General features: G+C 31.9%; 2 protein-coding genes across 3 annotated transcripts in view; both read right to left on the reverse strand.

Moving 5' to 3' along the window:
• Nucleotides 1-13,909, reverse strand: part of LOC140436822 (uncharacterized) — a 29,811-nt gene extending 15,902 nt beyond the window's left edge. Inside the window, exons 1-2 of one of the 2 annotated variants that reach the window (XM_072525948.1) lie at nt 12,035-13,909; nt 6,204-6,455 (exon numbers count right to left, since the gene is read on the reverse strand). In XM_072525948.1, coding sequence (XP_072382049.1) covers nt 6,204-6,455; nt 12,035-13,844 — 2,062 coding nt within the window. In that variant the 5' untranslated portion in view covers nt 13,845-13,909. The remainder of the gene's footprint in view (nt 1-6,203; nt 6,456-12,034) is intronic. The other variant, XM_072525949.1, reaches the window with a different exon arrangement.
• Nucleotides 1-23,540, reverse strand: part of LOC140436823 (kinesin-like protein KIF19) — a 234,969-nt gene that overhangs the window by 184,438 nt on the left and 26,991 nt on the right. The gene's annotated exons all lie outside the window — the stretch shown is intronic.

Consider the following 23,540-nt stretch of genomic DNA (forward strand, 5'->3'; position numbering starts at 1 on the left):
TACAAAAACAAGTGAACATGGCAAACAGAGCAGCAGGATGTCACCAACACAATCAGGAGTAACAAATACCTCACAATGGAAACAAAAACCAGGATATATAAATCACCAATAAGACCGATAATGACGTACACAGCGGAAACAAGAGCAGATACGGCGAAAACACAAGGACTACTGGAAACAACAGAAATGAAAGTTTTACGAAAAATAACAAACCAAACTTTAAGAGACAGAGTAAGAAGTGAGAAAATACGAGCGAGATGTGGTATAGAGGAAATAAACGCGTGGACCAAAAGAAGAAAAGTGGAATGGAATCAACACATCGAAAGAATGACAGAAAATAGAATAGTACGAATAGCAAGAGACAAATCGCCAAATGGAAGAAGATCATTAGGACGACCGAGGAAAAGATGGTCAGACAACGTCAATTGAGGCTAAAAACCGAAATAAAACAGGCATTTTGCCTATTTATAAAGTAGGAAGAAGAAGACTTTTTTTCTTTTTTTTATGATTTAGATATATGGCATTTGACAATATTACAAACACGTAATCCCTTAATAACGTTAACCTTATCTTTACCTAAATAAGGGAATACCTTATCCCCTAATAAAGTAATCCTTTATTTTTCTGTTGCGTGAGCAGAATAACGTATAACGTTTAACGTTACTGAAATAAGGGGCTTAAAAACTCCCTATTCTTTCATATACATTAACGAGAATAATAATCAAGATTTCACCTACGCAAAGTGTGTTCAGAATTTGTTTTGCAGAACAGATATTTTTAAATAAATTGCAAAAACCAACTTTTTCTTTTCGGAAGCTTTTTAGATTTTTTTAGTTTTAAAGAAAGGTTTTTTGGTTATAAATTATTTACAGAAAGAGCGCAAAATAATCAGTTTCAAGGCTCTATATGGATAAAAATATTTTTGAAGTAAGCAAGTCCCTTAAATCAATTTTAAATATTTTTCTACGAGATCTTGACAAAAAATTTGAAATGATTTTAAATAAATTATTTCATGTATTTTTTTCGAAATTTGGCAAGTCTTAAAAATCCAAAACCTGATATTTAATACATATAAGGTGCGGCATTAGTACATGGAGATCCGATTACTCATTTTGTTATAAGTGATATGAATAAAAGGTTTTAGGTAAAAGTTGGAGCATAGATCGGACAATACTTTGAAAACAAAAATTAATGGGAAAATCCCAGCAGTTTTACTTTGAAAACGTTTTCAAATAGGGCCACACATATTGACAGGGTGGAACAAATTTACCTAAAGCATAATTACGTTGTGAGTTATTCGTAATCAGTACTAAACATTGACAACAACCAACAACAACTAGGTGAAATTTTATTAGGTTGGCCATGGAAATATTTAATCAAAAATAAATTTTCAAAAAAAAATACATAATAAACTAGACTAATGCTTAATTTGTTAATATTGGATGAGATATCAAAACATTTAAGTAGTTAATATTGTTGGTATGTTGAATATTAATAAAAACACGCAATATTCTACTTAGTTGGCTATGACTTTGACTATTTTGATTTTCTATATCAGGTTCTTTCTTCTTTCTTCTTTCTAACTAATAAGTGATCGTTAGAGTTGTAGCCAGATCTAAATCCAGATTGTTCTCTAAGCCGATATGTCTAACTCAGTCTCCAGTCTTTTTTTGATAATTTTTGTGAAAAGTATATATGTGATAGGAAACTGATATGACGGTAGTTTTTTAGATTTTTTAATTAAATTAACAATCTGTACCAACTATAAAATAAGAAAACGATTTGACAACTGACTCACTACTCCAGCCGTCAGAGACGAAAATGCCACTAATAAAATATTTTAAAAAATATTAAAAAATCGTACGAACAAGCTAAATTTTGCTGAAAATCTCAATCTTGGCACCCTTGGAACCCCAAAAAAGATGCAAGAAAGTTTACCACTTCTACCCTCGGGCTTCCCCCTAAAAATACCGTGGAAGTTGGGGGGAGGGAGAATGAAAAAATCGATTTACCAAGAATCTGCACGTTTACAAAAATGTTTCAAATAAAAAATGTAGCTGAGATAATTTTAAGCAAATATATTTATTAGCAGTTTTTGTGTAGAATGAACCGTTCTCTAAGAAGCAACGCTTGAAGCAAACGGCGGTTTTGAATAGGTTACGCGCGCGAAATCAATTTTAAATAAAATTTGTATTAACTTGACAGTAAAAATTTAATACCTTTTAATCAGAGTCTCCTACGACAAAAATCCAAATGCGTGTTAAAGGTAAAGAGTGTAGCTTTTGTATACAATTTTGGTATTTTGTTGCAAATAAAATCAGTTTTTATAAGGGTGTTAATTAAATAAATGTTGAGCGATTTTTGCCATGTATTAAGATTCTTATGATATAAATAAAATTTATCACTGTCACTGACTGGTGACTGGTGATACAATTTCCATTGTTAGAGCCTAATCTTCAAAACCTATAACATGAAATTTCTAATTTGGGTTTTGGCAACAAATGTGAGGCATTTGAAATATGCCTAAAAAACGCTAAATTTAAACTTTTACATTACAAACTATCTAAAACGTTTAAAACTGCTTCTTTCCGATGAGACAAGTACATTTCAAAATAATATACATAACTTCAGCTACAAATTCCACCCAATACCGTTTTCATAGACACACTTTCCGTGATGTGCGATTGTTTGTAATGCGAATGTTTATAAAATATGCGTTTTTTAGACATATTTCAAATGCTTTATATTTTTTGCCAAAACACAAAATCGAAATTTCATATAATAGGTTTAAAGAATAGGCTCTAACAATGAAAATTCTACTACGACAGGTCGATGAAATGAAATGAAAATATCATTCATAAGCCTTACAACTCTGTGTTGTTCAACAATAAAATAGACTAAGACAACTTTAGAATTACACTAGAAGAAAAAATTGATTTGATAGTATCCTTAAAAACTAAAAAAAGCCTTGGACACTGAGGTAGAAAAATATAATACCAATATTCAACAAGCGGCCTGAGAAAATATCCCTGAACTACTAAGAATATTGAAAGGAAAAAACTGCCATAAGGAAATCTTGGAATTATTCTATAAAAAAAGGAGAGCAAGAAAAAATGGCAAATAACCAGAGCACCACAAGATAGAACAAAAGTAACCAACTTGCCTCAAAACTAAAGAGAGACAGTAGGAAACTTAAGAATGAATCCATTAAATAATTCCTAATACATTTGACATTGATTGTAGTACTGAATACTCGCTATGGAAGACCACCAAGAATTTAAAAAGACCAATTATGCAAACGTCCTCTATAAGAAATAAATAAGGAGGTTGGGCGAAAAATAACGAACAAAAAGCATAGTAGTTGAAAACTACCTTGAAAGTATTTTCCTACCATATAGTAGACATAGATATATCTCTCCCAGTTGTTCTAAAGTTGTTCGACAAGATGATATGGTTATCCCTCTCTCAAATATCTGGTAATATATGGTAATCTCAAAAAGGCTCCCGGCTATGATCTGATAACTGGGCAGGTTCTTAAGAAGCTACCTAGAAAGGCCCTGGTTTAACTTTCCAATCTAATTACCGCATCGTTTCGTTTAAATTATGTTCTACAACTATGGACAGTAGCTGAGATCATCATGATCCCAAAACCATGCAAACCGTCACATGAAATGACGTCGTATCGGAAAATATCCTTGCTACCGATTATGCCAAAACTGTTCGAAAAGCTCTTGCTTAAGAGGCTGAAACCTGTTATCGAAGACAGACGACTCATCCCCATCGGATTCCAAAAACAGCAATCTATAATTGATCACGCCCGTGATCGAAAGATCACTTAAAGAAAAAAGGTTTGCTCAGCATTATTTTTGGATGTCGACAAGGTCTGGCACGAAAGATTGGAGCATAGAATAAAAATGGCCCTTCCTGTTCAATACTCAAAGATCTTAATTTCATATTAAATTTGTGACAGAGATACTTTAGGATTAAGCAGAAAAATGCTTATTCTGAACTAAGGATAATTAGTGCAGGTGTACCACAGAGAAGTGTACTGGGACCCGTCCCATGTCTTATGTATACTACAGACCTGCCAGTTTTAGAGCAAAATGTTGCAGCTACGTTTACTGATAATACGGCAACTATGGCTGTTGGTGACAACGTAATTTAATCAACAGATAAGTTACAGAATGCAATTGTCGACAGTGGACAAACAAATAGAGTATTTAATTAAATAAATGAAATCAGCACATTTAAATTTTACCAAGAAAAATATTGAGCATGAACCCATATATATACCAATCATCCTTACCATACAGTTCCTTATGTCAATACGGCTAAATACCTGAGTAGGACACTGGACGCTAAATTGAGATGGAAAACACATGTTAAGAAAAAGCAAGAAGAACTCAAGTTGAAAGGTCCTAGAACAAAGTACTTTGAGGCATAGTCGATGCTCTCTGGTATGTTCGTAACGATTACCTCCATAAAGACTTAAATATAGAAACCATCACTAAGGTAACAAAAAAAAACAAGCTAAGTGCTACAAAAAAGGCTTCATCAGCACATAAATGCAGAGGTTCGTGAACTCTTAGACAATGCTAACGTGATTGGATGACTTAAACGAACAAAACCATATGATCTGACAAAGTTAATGTTAAACTAAAGTCCGAAAAAGTTTAAGTGGAACTTGGTTTAGATTGTGTTGATTAAGTTAGGCTAGAATTAAATTGGTTATTGGTCATATAGACTAGATTGTAATAATGGAAAGATCATATTAATATCAAATATAAAAAAAGATTTATTGAAACTGAATTCATTTGCGTCAAAATACAAATCTCGTATACAAAAGCTGTACTTTACATATCGAATGTTTAACGATAAAAATTTTTATTTAAAATTTATTTCTCATACTGAAATGTAATATCGCTGGTTGCTTTAAGTTTTATTTCTGAGAGAACAGTTATTACACAAAAAGTGCTAATAACCATTTTTATTCAAAATTATCTCCGCTACATTTTTTAGTTGAAACATTTTTTCTACGACTTTCAGATTCTTGGTAAATGAATTTTCCCCCTGCAATGCGGATTTTAGGGGGAAGCCGAGGAGTATGAGTGGTAAACTTTTTTGAATATTTTTTCGGGTCTCAAAATTGACATTTTCAGCAAAATTCAACTTGTTTATATGATTTTTAAAGGTCAAATATCTGACGACACGACTAAACAAACAATTAAGGAACAATCCACTGATATGTTCCTTTTTCAAAAACATATGGTACCCATTTTCTAGAACTTTGCAAGTTGGTACAGGGTTCCAAAATCCTAAAATGGATATCATGAGTAAGTAATATATATGCAATAAGCCAAGTTGCTGAGATACGACTGGTTTACAACAGACTGCTTAAAAAAATAGCTCCCTCGGAGACCTGTATAGGCTACTAACCTATAATATGCTATGATTTAGAATCGACTAAAAAAAAGCTGGCAACTTTTTACAAAATAAACATAAGCTGATATTACACAAATATGAAGGATATATACATAAAGATAGGGAGTAAAATTAATGACATTATGTTACAACATAAAAAATATTTTGGAACATAAACACATTACAGAACATTGTTTATACAAGACGCATGCTTAAATAAATTATATGCTGATAAAGTAGTCAAAACAAGAAGAGTTAACATGACAACTCGGTAAGTAACAATATTAGGTAAAAGTTTAAATAGGAAAAGGGAGCGACATTTATTATAGTATAAATAATATAGTGAAAATTAGAGAGGCCCTGGACGTAGACGCATATCCTGGCTGTCCAATCTTAGGAAGTGGACTGGTCTAACGTCAACTGATCTATTTCGAGCTGCTGTGAATAGAATAAGATGGGTCAATGTGGTCGCCAACATCTGTAGAAGATAGGAACATTTGTAAGAAGACAATTATTGGAAAAAAGGTAACGCAAAGGGTACCAAAACTAAAAATGTGAAATTATCTTATTTGTTTTCTGCCTTTTAATAATATTTTTTAACAAATAAAAATCGAGAAGAGAATTATTAAGAAGATATAAAATCAAACTCATCCAGCCTGTACATAAACAATAAAAACTATTAACAATGTATTACAATCAGTGGAAATCTTTCATGTTTGACAATCATTGAAAGTCAATATATTTCGTAAAAGCGGACACTTACATACCAATATTTCACCTACCGTAATTAATTTCGTAATCTGGAGTCACTTTTGAAAAATGTTCTGAATTTCTCAAAAGTTTTGATGTTGTCAAAGATCTCTCATTAGGGGATATTGCATAATTTTTACTTTCATCGGAATCCATTGTATTGAAAGACATATTCGAGATCGAGCATGTTGGCTCGGCGGCGTCATATGTGTAATCCACAACGTAAATGGATGATATGGTTGAAAGATTTTCGCATCGGATAATATCCAGAAACGGGAACTCATCTAGGGTATAATATTCATATAGACTGCAATATATATATATATACCTATATGGCAAATTTCAAGTACCGTATACGTTATTCAGTATGTGTAACAAAGATACCACTTATTTATTTGAATACGAGTGAGAAACAATCCACGCATGCTGGAGTAGCGAATCTAACTTTAAACAGTGTTGCAAAATTTCAACATAATACACTACCGAGCATAAAATTAGGGTCACCCCGTAATTTGAATTTATTTTAGAAATTATTATTCTGTTTTAACTATTTTCGGTTGTAACATAGTTTACTAATGGATTTCTTGAAAACAAAAAAATTGTTGTCGTTGTTGTTTCGACAAGCGTTTGAGATAAAAAGGGCCCCTTAGCCTAATTCCTAAAAACCGTTATCAGCACAGTTTTTGTTTCTATGGTTTTAACGTAAATTGCAAATTGTTTGTGTATTGTTATCACTGTCAGTGTATTGCAATAAGCATAAATTCTGTTGTGGCGGCAAGAATTGTGGCGGCCTTAGAAGATGACCACGGTCAGCGCGAAACTGCGAGAAACGTTGGTGTAAGTCTCTCGAGTGTGCAACGAGTATGGCAACGGTACGAAGAGACCGGTCTGCTTACTCGAAGACCTGGTTTAGGTCGAGACAGGATTACAACAGCTAGAGATGACCGCTTTGTCGTTTCTAGTGCTTTGAGAAACCGAACGGTCACGGCAGTTTCTCTTCGAAATCATCTGAAAGAAGTGAGAAATGTAAACATAAGTGAATGGACAGTTAGGAGACGTCTTCATGCTGCTGGTTTATCTTCTCGAACTAGAGTAACTGGACCGCCGCTTTCCCGTGAACACCGAATTGCCAGATTGAATTTTGCACGAGAACACTTGGCTTGGACAATGCAGGATTGGAGTCGTGTATTGTTTTCTGATGAATCGAGATTCTGAGTTACGGGCTCAGACAAACGTGTAAGAGTGTGGTGATGTCCATTCGAGAGATATGCTCAAGCATGTGTTGCCGAGCGTCTTTCATTTGGTGGAGGGTCAGTTATGGCATGGGGAGGCATATCGTTTGATGCTTGCACGGAGTTAGTCTTGATCGAGAATGGGACATTGACAGCGCATAGGTAACTGACACAGATTCTGGTAGACCATGTTTTATCGTTTATGGTTATTCTTGGAGACGGCGCAACATTTATGCATGATAATGCACGGCCCCACACTGCTAGGATAGTTACTGAGTATCTTGACGAGGTTCAAATCACACGATTTAATGGCCTGCTCGCAGTCCAGATATCAATACCATAGAACATGTTTGGGATGAGATAAAGAGACGTTTACGGAGTCATGTGCAGGCCCCCAGAAATTCGAGAGAGCTTCGCGACATATTGGTGCAAGAATGGAATAATCTTCCGCAGAATGTGATCCAAAATCTGATCTAAAGCCCGCTTCGTTGTTTGCAAGCTGTTATCACTGCCAGAGGAGGGAATACTCGCTACTGAAGTTCTTAAAATTTCTTTTTTTCAACAAAAAGCACATCAAATTAAAATTGTCCCTTTTCAATATTTAGTATATCAAAGGAAAATTCTTCATTTCCATTATTTTTAATAAACTTTAAACGACAAAAACGTTGTTTTCTTTAAGCAATCCGTTAGTAAACTATGTTACAACCGAAAATAGTTAAAACAGAATAATAATTTCTAAAATAAATTCAAATTACGGGGTGACCTTAATTTTATGCTCGGTAGTGTATTTAAATCCACTACAGTTGATTGTAGAATGAAAATTAATATTGCCCCAACAAAACTCACATGAAGTATACAAGTTAGTACAGTAACTGTTATTTTTAAACGATTATATCATTACTTGATTAATTAACAACGAACACTGAATTGAGAAATTGATATGTGACAATAGCGTGAGCTAAATAAATAACACACTTCAGTAGACAGACACATAGTATAAACGGTGTACACCCTCTACGAGTGCATGATTTCTTCTCAAAAGAATAGGCGGTGCTTATTTGTACAGCAGGTTTATGGTCCATCTATTTGATTTTTAGCTGTGGTGGTTAAAGGTTGAAAACAAATAATTAACACGCCAAGTGTATATTTTCGAGAAGAAAAGATTCAAATGGTGAAATGATATTATGGAAACCATTCTATTGTAGAAATAATACAGTTATTTATTGCTTCTTTTGAAAATTGTCCAATTTGGACAGAGAAATCAGTACGATCAATTATTAAAAACTCTGAAAATTTCGGTTGCATTAATATCTGTATGAAATGTCGTCCAACGGATCAACCACGATGGAAACAAATCTCTGTTGAACGAGAAGATCTCGAAATTCAAGTTTGTTTACCGCCTTGTTCGACTAGACAAATTGCGGACGAAGTTGACCTAAAGGAGAGAACTGTAAGAAATATTTTAAAACGAAATGGATACAATTGCTATAAAGTGCAAACCACCCAAGAACGTTTTCCAGATGATTATTTTAAACGTATGGAATCTTGTGAAACTATGATGGAGAAATCAAATGAGAACAATAACTTTTTAAAAAATGTTTTGTTTTCCGATGAATCTTCATTCACAATCCATAAACGTCATAATCCATCTGTCGTCCGCTATTAGTCTAGGGAAAATAAACACAATACCCACAGAAATGAAATGTGTTGTCTGGACTTTACAGCGATAATATAATTCGTCTATTTTTTATTACAAGAAATTTGAATGGACGTAAGTATCTAGATTTATTACGCAATCAGATTATTCCAGCAATTCGAAACCTTGCAGTCGACTTCGATGATGTCTGCTTTCAACAGGATGGTTGCCCATCAGATAATGCAATTGAAGTTACAAACGATTTGGAACAAACATTCCCTGGACAATTAATTTCTACACGAGGAACAATAAAATGGCCCCTCAGATTACCAGATTTAGCACCTTTGGATTTTTAATTCTGGGGAATGCTAAAATCAAACTTATCTCGGCATGAATTCGAATGAGCCACCAATTTAGCAGAATTGCAAGAAAAAATTGTTCAACTCTGTAATCAGGTAGAGCCAAATCAGCTGAATGCAATGAGACTTGCCTTCGGGTAGATTCGTTGATAGATTCGGATTTTGTTTAGTGCAAAATGGTGGTTTGTTTGAATATTTAATTGGTTAGAGAGTTTCTTAGTTGGTTTTTTTCTTATAAAAATAATATTTATGTTGTTGTTAATGTTAAGTTAATTACTGTTTTATTTTAAAGTTACCACAGCTAAAAATCTACAAGAATTTCATTTAAAATTCGAAAAGGTACAAAGAACTACACACGGTATATACGGATGTCCGGATGTATCTTGGCGCATCGCACTGTGAGGGAAGTCGTTGCTTAAAATTTTACAACTTGTCAGGGGAATAATGCGTTGTTGCTACACATCAATTCCTTAAAGCAATATTATTTGTTAACTAATTAAGTAATTAATAGAATCGATTAGAAAATAACAATTACATGGCTACATCATTTAAGTTTTTTTGGGACAATATTAATTTTTATTCTACAACGAACTGTAGTGGATTTAAATATTATTTTACACTCATGTATTACAGTAAAATTTTAGAAGGAAATATGTAACAGAAATATAGCAACACTGTTTAAAAGTCAAACCTACTCCTTCGAGATGGCGGCTGGCTCTCACTTATATTTAAACAGTTAAGTGTTGTTTTCTTTGTTCCACATACTGTATACCGTATACGGTAGTTAAAAATTTGCCATATTGTTCATATATATATATATATATATATATATATATATATATATATATATATATATATATATATATATATATATATATATATATATATATATATATATATATATATATATGAACAGTTAATCGATTAGGTAGAAAGAATTAGTTAAAGTTTTAAATATTGGGGAATTGGGCCAAACCTTTTAGTAAATATTTATTCACTTTTTAGGGCTGAAGGGAAGAAAATATCAATTAGCCATAATATATTCTATGTAAAATGTTAATTGCTTTGCCAATACGCTGAATTGTAGAGTTTAGGTCGTCAGTAAAGAAATATATCAAAAAGAATATGCAAAAGAGCATATCTCTCATTGTTAAAAAGGAAAAAAACAAACAACACAATTACTTTCAAAGGTAATGAGTAAACTGAACATGTTGTTGTTTTTAACAGGTTGGTATTATACTGAATGGAGCTATGCTTAAGGCAATAGATTGTGAAAACCATTCTGACCATACACATAGGCGCAAGTTGAGTATGGATACTAAGTATACTGAGTATGAGTACTAACAGTAATTAGTAGGATACAGAGCAAAAATTCTCGATCCTTTGAGATAAAGGATCGACTCAGAAAAGGGGATGCCCTGGCTTGCCTTTCATTTAACATTGCCTTGAAAAGGTCAGTTCGAGACACACGAATTAGAGACGGCGGTACTATTCACAACAGATCGATACAAATCTTAGCAAACGCTGATGACATTGACATAATAGGGCGTAGCAAGCGAGATGTTCAGCAATATTTTCTGGAATTAGAAACGGCATCAAAACAGGTCGGTCTAGTCATCAACGAAGACGAAACCAAGTACATGTTGGTTACTAAGGATCCTATAACAAGTGAAGAACGAGAAACGGCATTTGGAAGTCATATTTTTAAACGTGTTGATAGCTTTACATACCTTCGCTTGTAGTGAGTACTACCAATAAAACAAGATAAGAAATTAAAAGACGAATAAATCTTACAAATAGGGCATATGGACTCCAAAAACAATTCCACTCAAGAACTATCCAAACAAAAACTAGAATTAATACATACAACTGTATGGGGCCGGTCATCACATATGGGGTGGAAACATGGACTCTAATGCAGAAAGATGAAAGACTTCTGGGAATATTCGATCAAGATACTCCGCAAAATATTCGGAGCTACATACGATCAAGGACAGAGGCCCAAAAGATTTAATTTCGAGTTATATAAACTCTTTCATGAACCAGATGTCGTAACGTTCATTAAAACGCAGAGAAAGGTGGTAAGATGGAGTTGAGACCAACTTAGTGATATCTACTAGAGATCAGATAGATATTATTATTATGTATTGTCAGTCAAGTTGAGGTCAATCAATTTGATACATGGCGTGGTTCTGATCTGAGTAAGAGATGATAGTTATCACCCAGATTTATAATATAAGTAAGAGAAAGATTATTATGGAAAATATAAGATATTTGGCGTGAATCAAGGCGTGAATCACTTTTATGGGGAGTGATCCTAAACTTAAGTAGGTAAGAAGTTTGACCAATATATGACAAAGAAGTGAATAAATTTTCACAAAAAAACATTAGGCCGTACAATTGATCCACCTTAAGATTTTTATTTCAGATTTAAAACTTTACTAATATATATATATATATATATATATATATATATATATATATATATATATATATATATATATATATATATATATATATATATATATATATATATATATATATATATATATATATATATTATTTTGCATAATAGGTTTATTTATTATACAATAGAGAATACTTTAATATTCTTTACGATAATACCCTAATACTACCTGTCCAATATCCATTAATCAAATAAAACTGGTTGTTCAGCTTGTCAGTGATTTCCAACCGGTGTGTTTCAAAAAATTTTAAAGGTAGGTATATATTATACGATAAATTCAATATTGTCTCTATAATTGGCGCACTTTCCCTAATCTCCTCCGAAAACTCTCTTAGGACGTTAACTAAACCATTCTTTAAAAACTCCAAAGTTATACTATCGTTAGAAATAGCTGAATGAATTAGAATCAGCAAACAGTTTCGTAATTTTGGATTAGTGGTCGATTTTAGTTGTTGCACAATAATAGTTGGTCCATTTAAGTTAGTAAACAGTTCTAAAAATATTGGTTTTACCATACAAAACGTTATTATTTCCAATGATAGAACTGCTACTTTTTCGCACTCACTTTGTGATGCCTTAAGCAATTCTGTAAATAGTTTAGAATTAACTATACTTTTTTGATATTCCGGATACACCACAAAATGATAGATTATCTCAGTGATGTTAAGATATGCTTCTGGAGATAATGTGGCTAAACCTTTGGTGAATAATTCAAAAAATTTTTGTTGGGCTTCTAATTTAAACAGAAATTGTAGTGTTTTCAACGATCTTTTGGTAAGATTACACAAAGTTTTTATTGCCACTTCATTTTGAGGATCTATTTCATCATCGGTCCTCTCTAATATGTTAAAAATTGTTTGCACCACTTTTCCTGTTAACATGTGATCGCAGCAGTACGGATGCTCGCTCATATTTGAAATTGCTGCACAAGCTCTATTTAAAACATATTTTTCTTTACTTCTTAAAAAATAGAGAATTGACTCTTCCACGGATAAGTCAAATAATGTCTGTCTGATGCTAGGTATACTTGAAAGTTTCAGAAATATATCAGCACACTTTGGAAGATAATCACTTTCGCAGGTTTTTACCCAAGCACAAAATTTTAAAAATTCCAAAGATTCAATAAAGTAAGTAGATGTTACATCGGAATTCATACAATCTAAAATGATTTTCATTGATATTTCGTGATTATCTCTTTGTAAAGGATCCATTACCACATTCATCATCTTTTCTACTATTTTTTCTTTCTTAAACATGACCTGATAGACATTCAAACAAAAAAATGTTAGCTTTGAAATGATTTTGAATGCTTGTGCGTTTACTTCACCTTCGGGATGTTGGAGCAGTTTAACTATAGTGCTAATATCAAAATTTTTTACTTCTGGTAAAATACATAAGGCAGCTGGGGCTGTTAGTAATCCGTCTAACAAAATCATACTCATTTGAAGTAAATTAACATTTTTTACACTCTTTAAAGCAGATAGTATAGGATGTAGTAGATCCAATGAGAAAATTAGACTAGTGATTCTACAGCTGCTGGCAACTTTACTTAAAATGGACACTGCAAACTCTTTTACATGTAAATCTTTATGATAAATATAAAAATTTGTTATTCTTTGGATATCACTATCATATTCTTCCTGATCAAATTCGATCATCACATCTTCGATACTTAAAAGGATATTCAGAAGTCTTAAGCATAGTCTTAATATACAAATGTTCCTATCTAATAACTTTAAAATCTTCTGCAGGAGACCTCTTTGCTGCAAGTAGTTTAAATTGATTAGACATAAATCGGCATATTTGGATAGAAATAAAAGAGATTCCAGAACAATATCGTTTTCAGGGCTATCTAAAATTGCTATTGAAGTATCCACATGACGAGTTAAATATGATTTTTCCTTGATATCGTCTGGTAATTTAGTAGTTAGAGTTTTTCCACCTTTTTTTGTTCTACTTTTCTTATTCGATTCTGTCATAATTTATTTACAAAGAAATATGTGTAATAGTTTAATCTTTAACGTCGTGTTCTTTGACATTTACAAATTTCATTTCCTATTTAAAGGTTAGTTTGCATTAGTAGAACCATAACCACCAAAACGTGCTGTAGTTTTTGATAAATCCAAAACTCTCTTTTAAACGGGCACATTTGATACAAAATATTTCTACTAAAAATCTGTACAACTTTCCTAAGTAAAAATTTTTGACTAGACTGGGGAAATGTGTAAATAAATAATAAAGAAGCAAACATTTTAATTTTATAATTTTAACTAAATTTTATATTTAACTAGCGATATCTCGACTCAGTTTGAATAACTAAATTTTTCTTCTTCTTCTTCAGTTTTTTTGGGGTTTCGATTGTATAGTAATTTACCCAGTACATGTAAGTTTATGCTCATCTTGCTCGAAGTAATGCACAACCAGGGCAAAATTTCTGTTTACTACTAATTATTGACAGATGGGTAATACTTGAATGATACGTAAATTTTTATATGTTCCAGTTTTATACGTTTTTATAAGGATATTACAGTATTTTCTGAATTTATTTTTTTTTCTTATTTTGACAAGTAAAAAATTTTTTATAGATCTATTTGAAAGAATTTGATAAATTTAATAATTATTTTGATAACTTTGTCAGAGGATTTGTATATACTACTATATAACGATATTGGACTCTCTGTTTCTGCCTTTAAAAATTCCAAATACATATTCATATTTTTGTTTGTTTATGGACATTCAAAGAAGATATGGATCACTGTTCCAACGGTTCCACATTCACATATCAGTGTTTCTGTTTTACCTATTTTGTAGAGATAGCAAGGAATTTTACAATGTCCACTATGTAAACGATTAATATTTATTATAGTATTCCTGCCCATATACCCGCATTTGGCGTACCATGGTTTTACGGGGAAGTCACACTGCAATCTACAATAATCTGGATCTTTATCTTTAATTTGGGAATGCCATTCATTGTAGAATTGTGATAAAATGTCGTTTTTTGTAACATAAAACATATCTATACTAATATTTTTGATATCATATGGTATTCTTAATTTTCTCCCAATATTCGCCAACCTATCTTCTACTCCATTACCTTTAATCCCCTGATGTTCAGGTACCCATTCTTTTCCTATCGAGAATGTCATATTATTAGCTTCTGTCAATAGTTTTTTGATTATTATGGTTACATAATCCATTTGATCCCATTTGAGGCTAGAAATTTTGGATAAATCACTTTTTGAATCCACAAAGATAACTGCTTTCATGATCTCCTTCTCAATGAACTCAGAGATAACTTTATATATAGCTATTATTTCGGATGTACAGATTTGTGTGTAATTATGGAGTCTTGATGAAAATTTATAACTAATGCATGGTATATAAATTCCAAATTCGGATTGGTGAGTCAATAGATCCATCTGTATATACATAAGTAGAATTACTATATATTCCATCATATTTTGCTAAAAATATTTCATTAGATTAAATTTCCTATTTTTCATATTCTAGGCTTTTAGTTGTAATAGGATATAAAAGAATGTTTCTTCCTACTTCATATATGGGATTAATTTTAAATCTGATTACATTTTTTGATTTTTTGAGTATGTCTGTATATGCTAATGAGTAGTCTGGTATAGCTTTATTCTTACAAAATTGGTTATTTGTATTTATAATTTCATTTAACTTATTTAGAATACAATAGAAATATGCACTGAAAATTGTACAATTGTATGGACCAAGCTTAAAAAAAAATAAAAAAAATAACAGTAACAATTAAAATTTACTAAAATTTCATAAATCGGCAATATCACAAAATAAAACATAATAAAATATACAATCCATTTCAAGATTTTACTAAATTGCAAATTGCATAATAAAATCTTACGAACTAGTTTACGTCTAAGTTTAAGCTGCTGCATGTGATATCCAAATATATATAAAACTATTTTGTTGCTTGTACCTAAACGTACTGTAATTTCTTATTCGTTAAGAAACTATTCCACTGAATAATATGGTCTTTCAGATAGATAGATAGGCTTTTGTCAATTTACGGAACTTAAGGAAAGAAGTTAAAGATTTAATTTGCAAAGGGAAAATTTTTCTTTGCCGAATATAATATAGATTTCTTTACTAACTCAGCGGACGGGATCGGAAAATACACATCAAAGCTTGAATTTCTGGTGCAGTTGTCATGATTAGGTCTTGCTGGAAAAACATGTAGTTGTTTACGAATTCAGCAAACAGTTTCTAGAATATATAGAGAGGGAAGAGTTAAAATTCCGTGATTTTTAAAGTAGGTTCTGCAATGTGTTATTCTACTGAGGCCAAACAGATACAGTATTGCTCTTTTTGTAATTTAAAAATAACATCAGATTGAGCAACTGTACTAGAACCCCAAAAATAAAGGCCATATCGAAGATGAGACTCGAACAAAGAAAAGTATCATGAATGTGTTGCTTGTGTGAGTCCATTTCAAATAGGTAAAAGAAATAAATTAGACTTACTCACAATCAATTTAATTTTACTACCCAAAACGACCGATTTCGCTTTCTAAAATTTGCAAAGCATCTTTAGGTCAAACGGTACAAAGTAAAGTAAATGCTGAAATTATAAAAAGCCCATATTAGGGTGCTGTCTTATAAAGATATAGATCAAAAAAGTTATAGTAATTATCTAGATAGTTTGAACTATGTATCACGAATCATTATATAAAAATTCTTGTACCGGCATTTAAGTAGTATTTTGTTTATTTCTAATTTATTACAATTCAGTAGATTATGTCTTACCAATTCGTGGGTTATTACTTTGTCTGCTAAATCAATTTTAGGCAACACAGACATGTAATATTGGCATAATTACTATAACTTTTTTGATATATATCTTTATAAGACAGCACCTTAATATGGACTTTTTATAATTTTAGCATTTAATTTACTTTATACCGTTTGACCTGAAGATGCTTTGCAAATTTTAGAAAGCGAAACCGGTCGTTTTGGATAGTAAAATTAAATTGATTGTGAGTAAGTCTAATTTATTTCTTTTACCTATAAAGAAAAGTATTTTTAAGTTAGTGATGTCATTTAAAATGATAAGGAAAAGTAGAACACCCAGTACTGAACCTTGTGGTACTCCACATATAATACTTTTGTGACTAGAGTCAGTATCATTTGCTCTAACTAGTTGTTTCGTATTCATCAAGTAAGATTGGAACCAATTCAACGAAATACCTCGAATTCCGTAGAAATTTAGTTTTTTTATCAAAATGTGATTTAAACAATCAAAATCTTTGGCTCAAAAAACAGTGACAGTGTAAAGATTATTGTTTAGTGCAGCCATACTCAGTACCTGGCCCGTGGGCCGCATGTAGCCCTCGGAGCTATTTTTCGCAGCCCTCAGACTGCTAGGTAGTAAAACAAAATTTGCGAGTTAGAATATGTTTCTATTTATGTATTTAATCAGATTACAGTAGTGTAGAGCGGCGCCATGCATTGTACCGCATTTCGCATTAGTCATATTTACCCCCACCACAGTAGTACTGGCCGGCCAGTACAGATGTTTCAAAACCTTGTGGACCCCGTAAATACGCATGTCCGAAAAAATAAATGGACCCTAAAAACATATACCATTTTAATTTCATGGGAAATTAGGCGACAGATTAGGATTTACACGTGCTAATGATGTCGAGTATTTCCAATAAACATATATGACAAATAGTCATTTGGTAAATTTGGTGAAAATTTCAGCTGTGTTATGAAAACATTTGTAAATATTGTGAATGCCATAATATCTAATTAACTAAACCACAGAGAGTTTCAAGAATTTTTGAAAGAACTTATGTCGCAATATGGGGACATTCTTTACCACACAGAAGTGAGATGGCTGAGTATGGGTAAAGTTTTGGAACGAAGCATTCGACATGAGATTACTCTGTTTTTGGCTACAAGGAATAAAGAGTTTCCTGATATTCATAATTTTAGTTGGTGGCTTAAACTAGCGTTTCTCACTGATACAATGAGCATTATGGATAAAACATTTACCAAATTGCAAGGAGACTACAATAACATTGTAACGAAAATCATGAGTATTGTGTTTTCACTGGTGTAGAAGCTGAATATGTATATTGAAGAATTGTCAGATGAAGACTATTCCAGCTTTCCTTCTGTTAAAGCACTGTTTGATGAAAATCCAGATGAAAGTCAAGAGATTTCTAACCTACTGAAGCTGTTAGCAGACCTAAAGAATGAAATATCTGTGAAGTATAGTGACTTCAGGAAGTTCCAAGAACCATTTCGCTTGGTGGAAAATCCATGGGCAATAACAACAGCAAATGTAGCTCATCTTTTTATTTTTGGATATGAAGCTAGGGATTTGAAAAATGAGTTAATTGATCTTCAGAATGATACAGAGCTCAAAAGTATTTTTGAAGAAAAAAAGAAAGAAAAACCTCACTATAAGTTTTGGGAAGCAGTTGAAAATGACAAATTTCCTAACTTAATTGACTGTGCTTAGAAAATTTTGTGTATTTTTGCATCTACATATGTCTGTGAATCTAGGTACATTCAGTAAGCTAAAGTTTATAAAAAACAAGTACAGATCTAGGCTAACTAGTGAGGACGTTGAAAACATTTTGATAATTTCAGTTTCTTCCCAACCTGCTAACATAGATGCCATTCTAGAGAGCTGTGAAAGATTTCACCCGTCGACTTCAAAGAATTAACAAATTCAGGACTTGACATTCCTGGAGTCAAGTAAAAGACATTTTCCTACTTTTTACATGCAAAACAGTCCATATAATTTATAATTATATTATTTTTACGTAACTTGTAATAAACTTTATTATAGTCATATAGTTTTAAAGTTATTTAATACCACCACTTGTACTTGCGGCCCTAAGGAAACTTTCATTCAAACTATTAGGTTCTCAAAGAAATCCTAGTGAGGGTCCCTGGTTTAGTATTTGATAGAGACCTCATGTAGTACAGAAAACATGCATCGCTGGTACATTTATTAGATAAAAAGCCAAACTGATGTTGTGATAAAATGTTGTTTTTAACGAGAGTTGGGCTTTTAATAATTTTGGATAGGACCGGTAGTATGACAATAAGTCTATTGTTGCAGACATTAGATTTTTCACCACTCTTATGAAGAGGAATTATAATGGTTGTCTTTAGGCACTCTGGAAATATACCTTTTTTAAAGGAATCGTTAATTAGTAAGAGCAGGACTTCCAACACATTATTTGCGAGATTTAAGAAAATTTTTATGGATAGTCCATCAGTACTGCAGGAAGATTTGCTTTTGATACTACTGATTGTTTCAATCAGTTCAGATTTATCAACTGGTCTTATAAAGAATATATTCGAGACCTTTTTTGAAATAAGCAGATAGGAAATAGGATCAGGATATAACATCAGCTATATTTTTATTCACATTAACGAAGTATTCATTTAGATTTTCAGGGTTTGGAAGAGAAAATATTTGAGCTGTGTTAGTTTTATTTCGAAGATCGTTTATTATGGACCCAGTTTCCTTTGTAACATTTCCCTCTTAGTACATTTTTTAGCTGTTTTGATAAGTTTTAGATAGGTTCCTCTGTACTTGAAGATATATTCAGTGACAAAGACTTATACTTAAATTATTAAATTTCTTTATGTACAGTAGTGAACGCATATTCTTGGATGATGTGCAAATACCTTTGGTAGTCCAGGGCTTGTGATGTTTTGACTTTATTATAATTAAATGAAATGCCTTATTGAAAATAAGGACAACCTTATCTAAAAAATCACGTCCACAGAGGGAAAGTGCTACCCAGAAATCAAGCACAAATTTTGGAATTAACGAAAGTTCTGAGCGGAAAAACTCCTATCTAAACGTTAGAATTTCGAGAATTTTTATTAAGAGTATAACAGAAAGTCACATTTTGTTATAGGAGAGAATCATTATTTGTGGAAAAATTAGGGTGCCACCATGAGCTGAACTTGATCGATCATACCTAGCAATTGTGGTACATTTTTTTACAAAAAATGTTCGTTAACTTCAAGCCAGTGCTCGGTAACCGCAACTATCGGGGAAAATCCTAATTCCTCTAGAAACAAAAATAATTCATCTGTTTTATACCTTATAGAACAAATATTAATCAGAACCATGCTAAAGTTCTCATCACTATAATAATTTGAGGTTTCTAGTCCCACAGAACACGTCATATTATTTAAAAATTTCGTTTTGGATAGGCAACGGAATAGTAGTTTCGGTGACTTTTGCTTGATTTTTGTAGGTGAATAATTTTTTCCGAAGTGAGAAAGGACCTAAAAGCAACAAGTCCTCCTCAGTTGGACCAATTTCATAGGCATCGTTAAATTCTAGAAGGATTTTTCGTAGATCTTTAGTCTTAGTGGGAAGTCCTTCGGAAGCCAAAAAGAGTTTGAGCTTGTGTTGGTGAATCCTTCGTCACATACTGAAGCAGGTTGGTCGTGTAGAAAAGCAAGATGTAGTTTAATGGCTTTCAAGGTATCCGGTTCCCTTAATCTTGCTACAAGATATCGACTGTTCAAGTTATTGGTTAGTCTAACTCTTGGTGGGGTCAAAGGATCCAGATTTATCAATGGTTTCAAAGTATCTTTCTTAATGAAGTTAATATGAGAATGGAAAGCATTCTTAGCTTTGCAAATTTAAACTTCTTATTACTATGTTATTTTTTTAAGACTCTTGGTTTAATATGTATTTATGAGCCAATATTTCCCTTTTAACTTTTATAATTAAATTTTTAATTTTGACACAATATAAAATTGATATTTATGCAAAAAATAATATATATCCAAACTCTTAGTTTTGAATGTAAACAAAATGACTATTTTTTGAAAATCGTTTCAGCGGATACTAGTCAGCGGTTTTTTTTTATAACTAAAAATCTGTATGTCAAATTGTCGTATCTCCATTTTTAGCTAATTTAACATTAATACTTAATACTCCAAGAAGTTTTCTAAAACGTTTCAGATTTTAAAATTGAATGATCACAAAGTTATACTAAATTAACGATAGGTACATATAGATTTTATCTGATGAGTAAAATCATACTCGAAGCACATTTAGAGTTACACCTCTATCAGGTACAGGGCAGTTAGAAGTTTAATCGGGATCGTATGTTTTTTAATTTAGCACCTAGGAAAATGCATTAAGTTACACCGGTAAATAGAACATATTCAACACAGAAGTAATTACTTACCTAATTCATATTCCTAATAGCTGTCATGTAGGGCTATTTTAAGTATTTCAGTTTAAATTAAATATCGGTATTGTATGTTATCTAAATACTAAAATAGACGAAGCAGTTTTCGCCGAATCAGCAGCTAATTTGACAAAGAAGCGGTTCAAACATACGCGCGTCGCGCAACTGTCGACAAATATTTTATATTGTGATGTTCTCTAGTTGCACGTGCAGTAAGCAAGTTTTTCTGATGAGAGTGCTGATGATTTATTTTTTTTTTTACAACTGTTGGCTGATTATATAATAAAATGAATAAAAAAAAGGTTCGCAAATATTGGATAAATCCCATAAAAAATAAGAGGAAAAATAGGGGATTCTTTTATATTCTGTATACAGAACTAATTGAAGACAAAGAAAAATTCTTCAATTTTAGCAGAATGTCTAGAGAAACATTTCAAGAATTAGTAGCTATTATACAAGATCGTGTTTCAAAAGAAAAACGGCAGGTGGCACTTTGGTAATGCCAACAGAAGTGAATACTTCTTATAGCGCGTTATTACTATATGTTATAATGTAAAAATCTTAATTTTTTTCTTTTAATTTTGTTTGATGATTTTAGTAATTTTTAAAATTTGTTACATGCAATATAGAATTTATTCATCATTTACCTTTTTATTATTATCTTGTATTTATATTTCGGAGCACACTAGTTCGCTTCCAAGATCAAAAAACCCTCTTAATTACATACTAGTTCGCTCCGAAAACCATAACCTAGTTCGCTCCCGTGGTAAAGCGGATTAAGTATTTATCTATTAAGTTCTAGGAAAATTAACACCAGGAAAATAGGTACTGCGGCTTTTGTATTTTATATTAGAAATTATATCAAATATTGGTAGTTACATATTTATATAAATACAGTGATAAGCGCACTAATAACCGGCATAATAACGCAAACGATGGAAAACATATGAATTTGTAAGATAAAAGAGATGAAACTAGTAGAGATGAGAAATTTAGCAATAGAAACCTATAAATTTACATTCTATTCACTGTTTCCCACCTTAAGATTCTATTCTCTGATTTCCCATCAGAGGAGGATGTCAACTAAAAGTCTCACTGTCACTGCGGTAGTTTCCAAACTCTTACGTTTAAAGGTGGGAATAGGTTCTATCGCTAAATATCCCATCTCCACTAAAAGTGTTTTCCATCTTTTGCGTCATTTTGCCGGTTATTAGCGCGCTCATTACTGTTATGTATTTTGAAAAAATGTTAGTAATTGATTTAGAAATTATATTAGAAATTTTGAATTGTTTTTAAAAATTACTAAAATAATATTTGTGCTATTCTAAAATATAGGTATAATAAGAAAGCAATACAAGTGTAAAAACTAACATAATATGGGATATTCTCTACCATTACAAATTAAACAAATATAAATTAAAACGAGGCATTTATTTCGCTGGAAATCTAAATGAAATACATTTGATAAAATCAAATCTACTAATTTTATTTTGCTTTAATTCCACTATTTAGTGATAAACAAATTTTTGACGCTCTATAAGTACTTTTCGGTACACTTTTTTTGGTTTCACAGAACTTCGTATTTTTATATAAGTGTCAATTTAAATATCTTTTAAAACTTCTAAAAATTGAAATATATTAGGGTGCAGATTGTAAAATAACGAATTAAATTTAGAATGGAAACTTTCACAGGCATTGGTTGTACGCTCAAGTGATGAACTGTTTTCCACCTACATCTCAGAAGGGAAGCCTGCCTCTTCAAAAATATAGTTGTCCACCAAGTAGTCAGCAAATTGTTGTACGGCTTAGTATTGTGCTGGTAATATTTCACTAAAGTCTAAAGCAAAACACTCACCTACTTCTAATGGATCTAGGAAAGGTAGACCAAACATATATCTAAGGTATTGTCCGACTTCATTGTCGTTTGAATACTCGGTAGCCAGACCAACTTTTTGAATTTTTCTCCACCATGATTGTTCGAGATGAAACCTACATCCTTTTATTTTCGCAGATGGAAACACTTCACTTTCAGCTGCATGGATCTCTTTTTCGAAATCGGCATACACAACCTTGGGACTAAAATTTAAGTTCAATTTTTGACACTCCGTCTTTAAACAATTTAAGGCAGTCACATATGAGTTTGTTAACTTATTTGAAAGCAAAAAGAATATGAACGGCACATAGTGTCCATCCATTTTTGAGTCCGTGAACTGTAAATAGTTGAATAAAAAATTTAGTGCAGTATTTAAAAGTTCCATCAACATAAATTGTTTCTAATTTACTTAAGAATGTTAAGTTAGATACACAAAAAAAAGCAACAATTTTTTTTTTAAATTGTTCTTTTTGGTTGGTTGTCACTTCCACGGAGTTTAACGAGTCATGTATTTCCTGCGCGCACTTCGGAATTTTGGGAATAACTTGTTTTCTGCCATTATAAATATTTTTT

This window comes from Diabrotica undecimpunctata, chromosome 3 (genome assembly GCF_040954645.1).
Source record: "Diabrotica undecimpunctata isolate CICGRU chromosome 3, icDiaUnde3, whole genome shotgun sequence".
Taxonomy (NCBI): domain Eukaryota; kingdom Metazoa; phylum Arthropoda; class Insecta; order Coleoptera; family Chrysomelidae; genus Diabrotica; species Diabrotica undecimpunctata.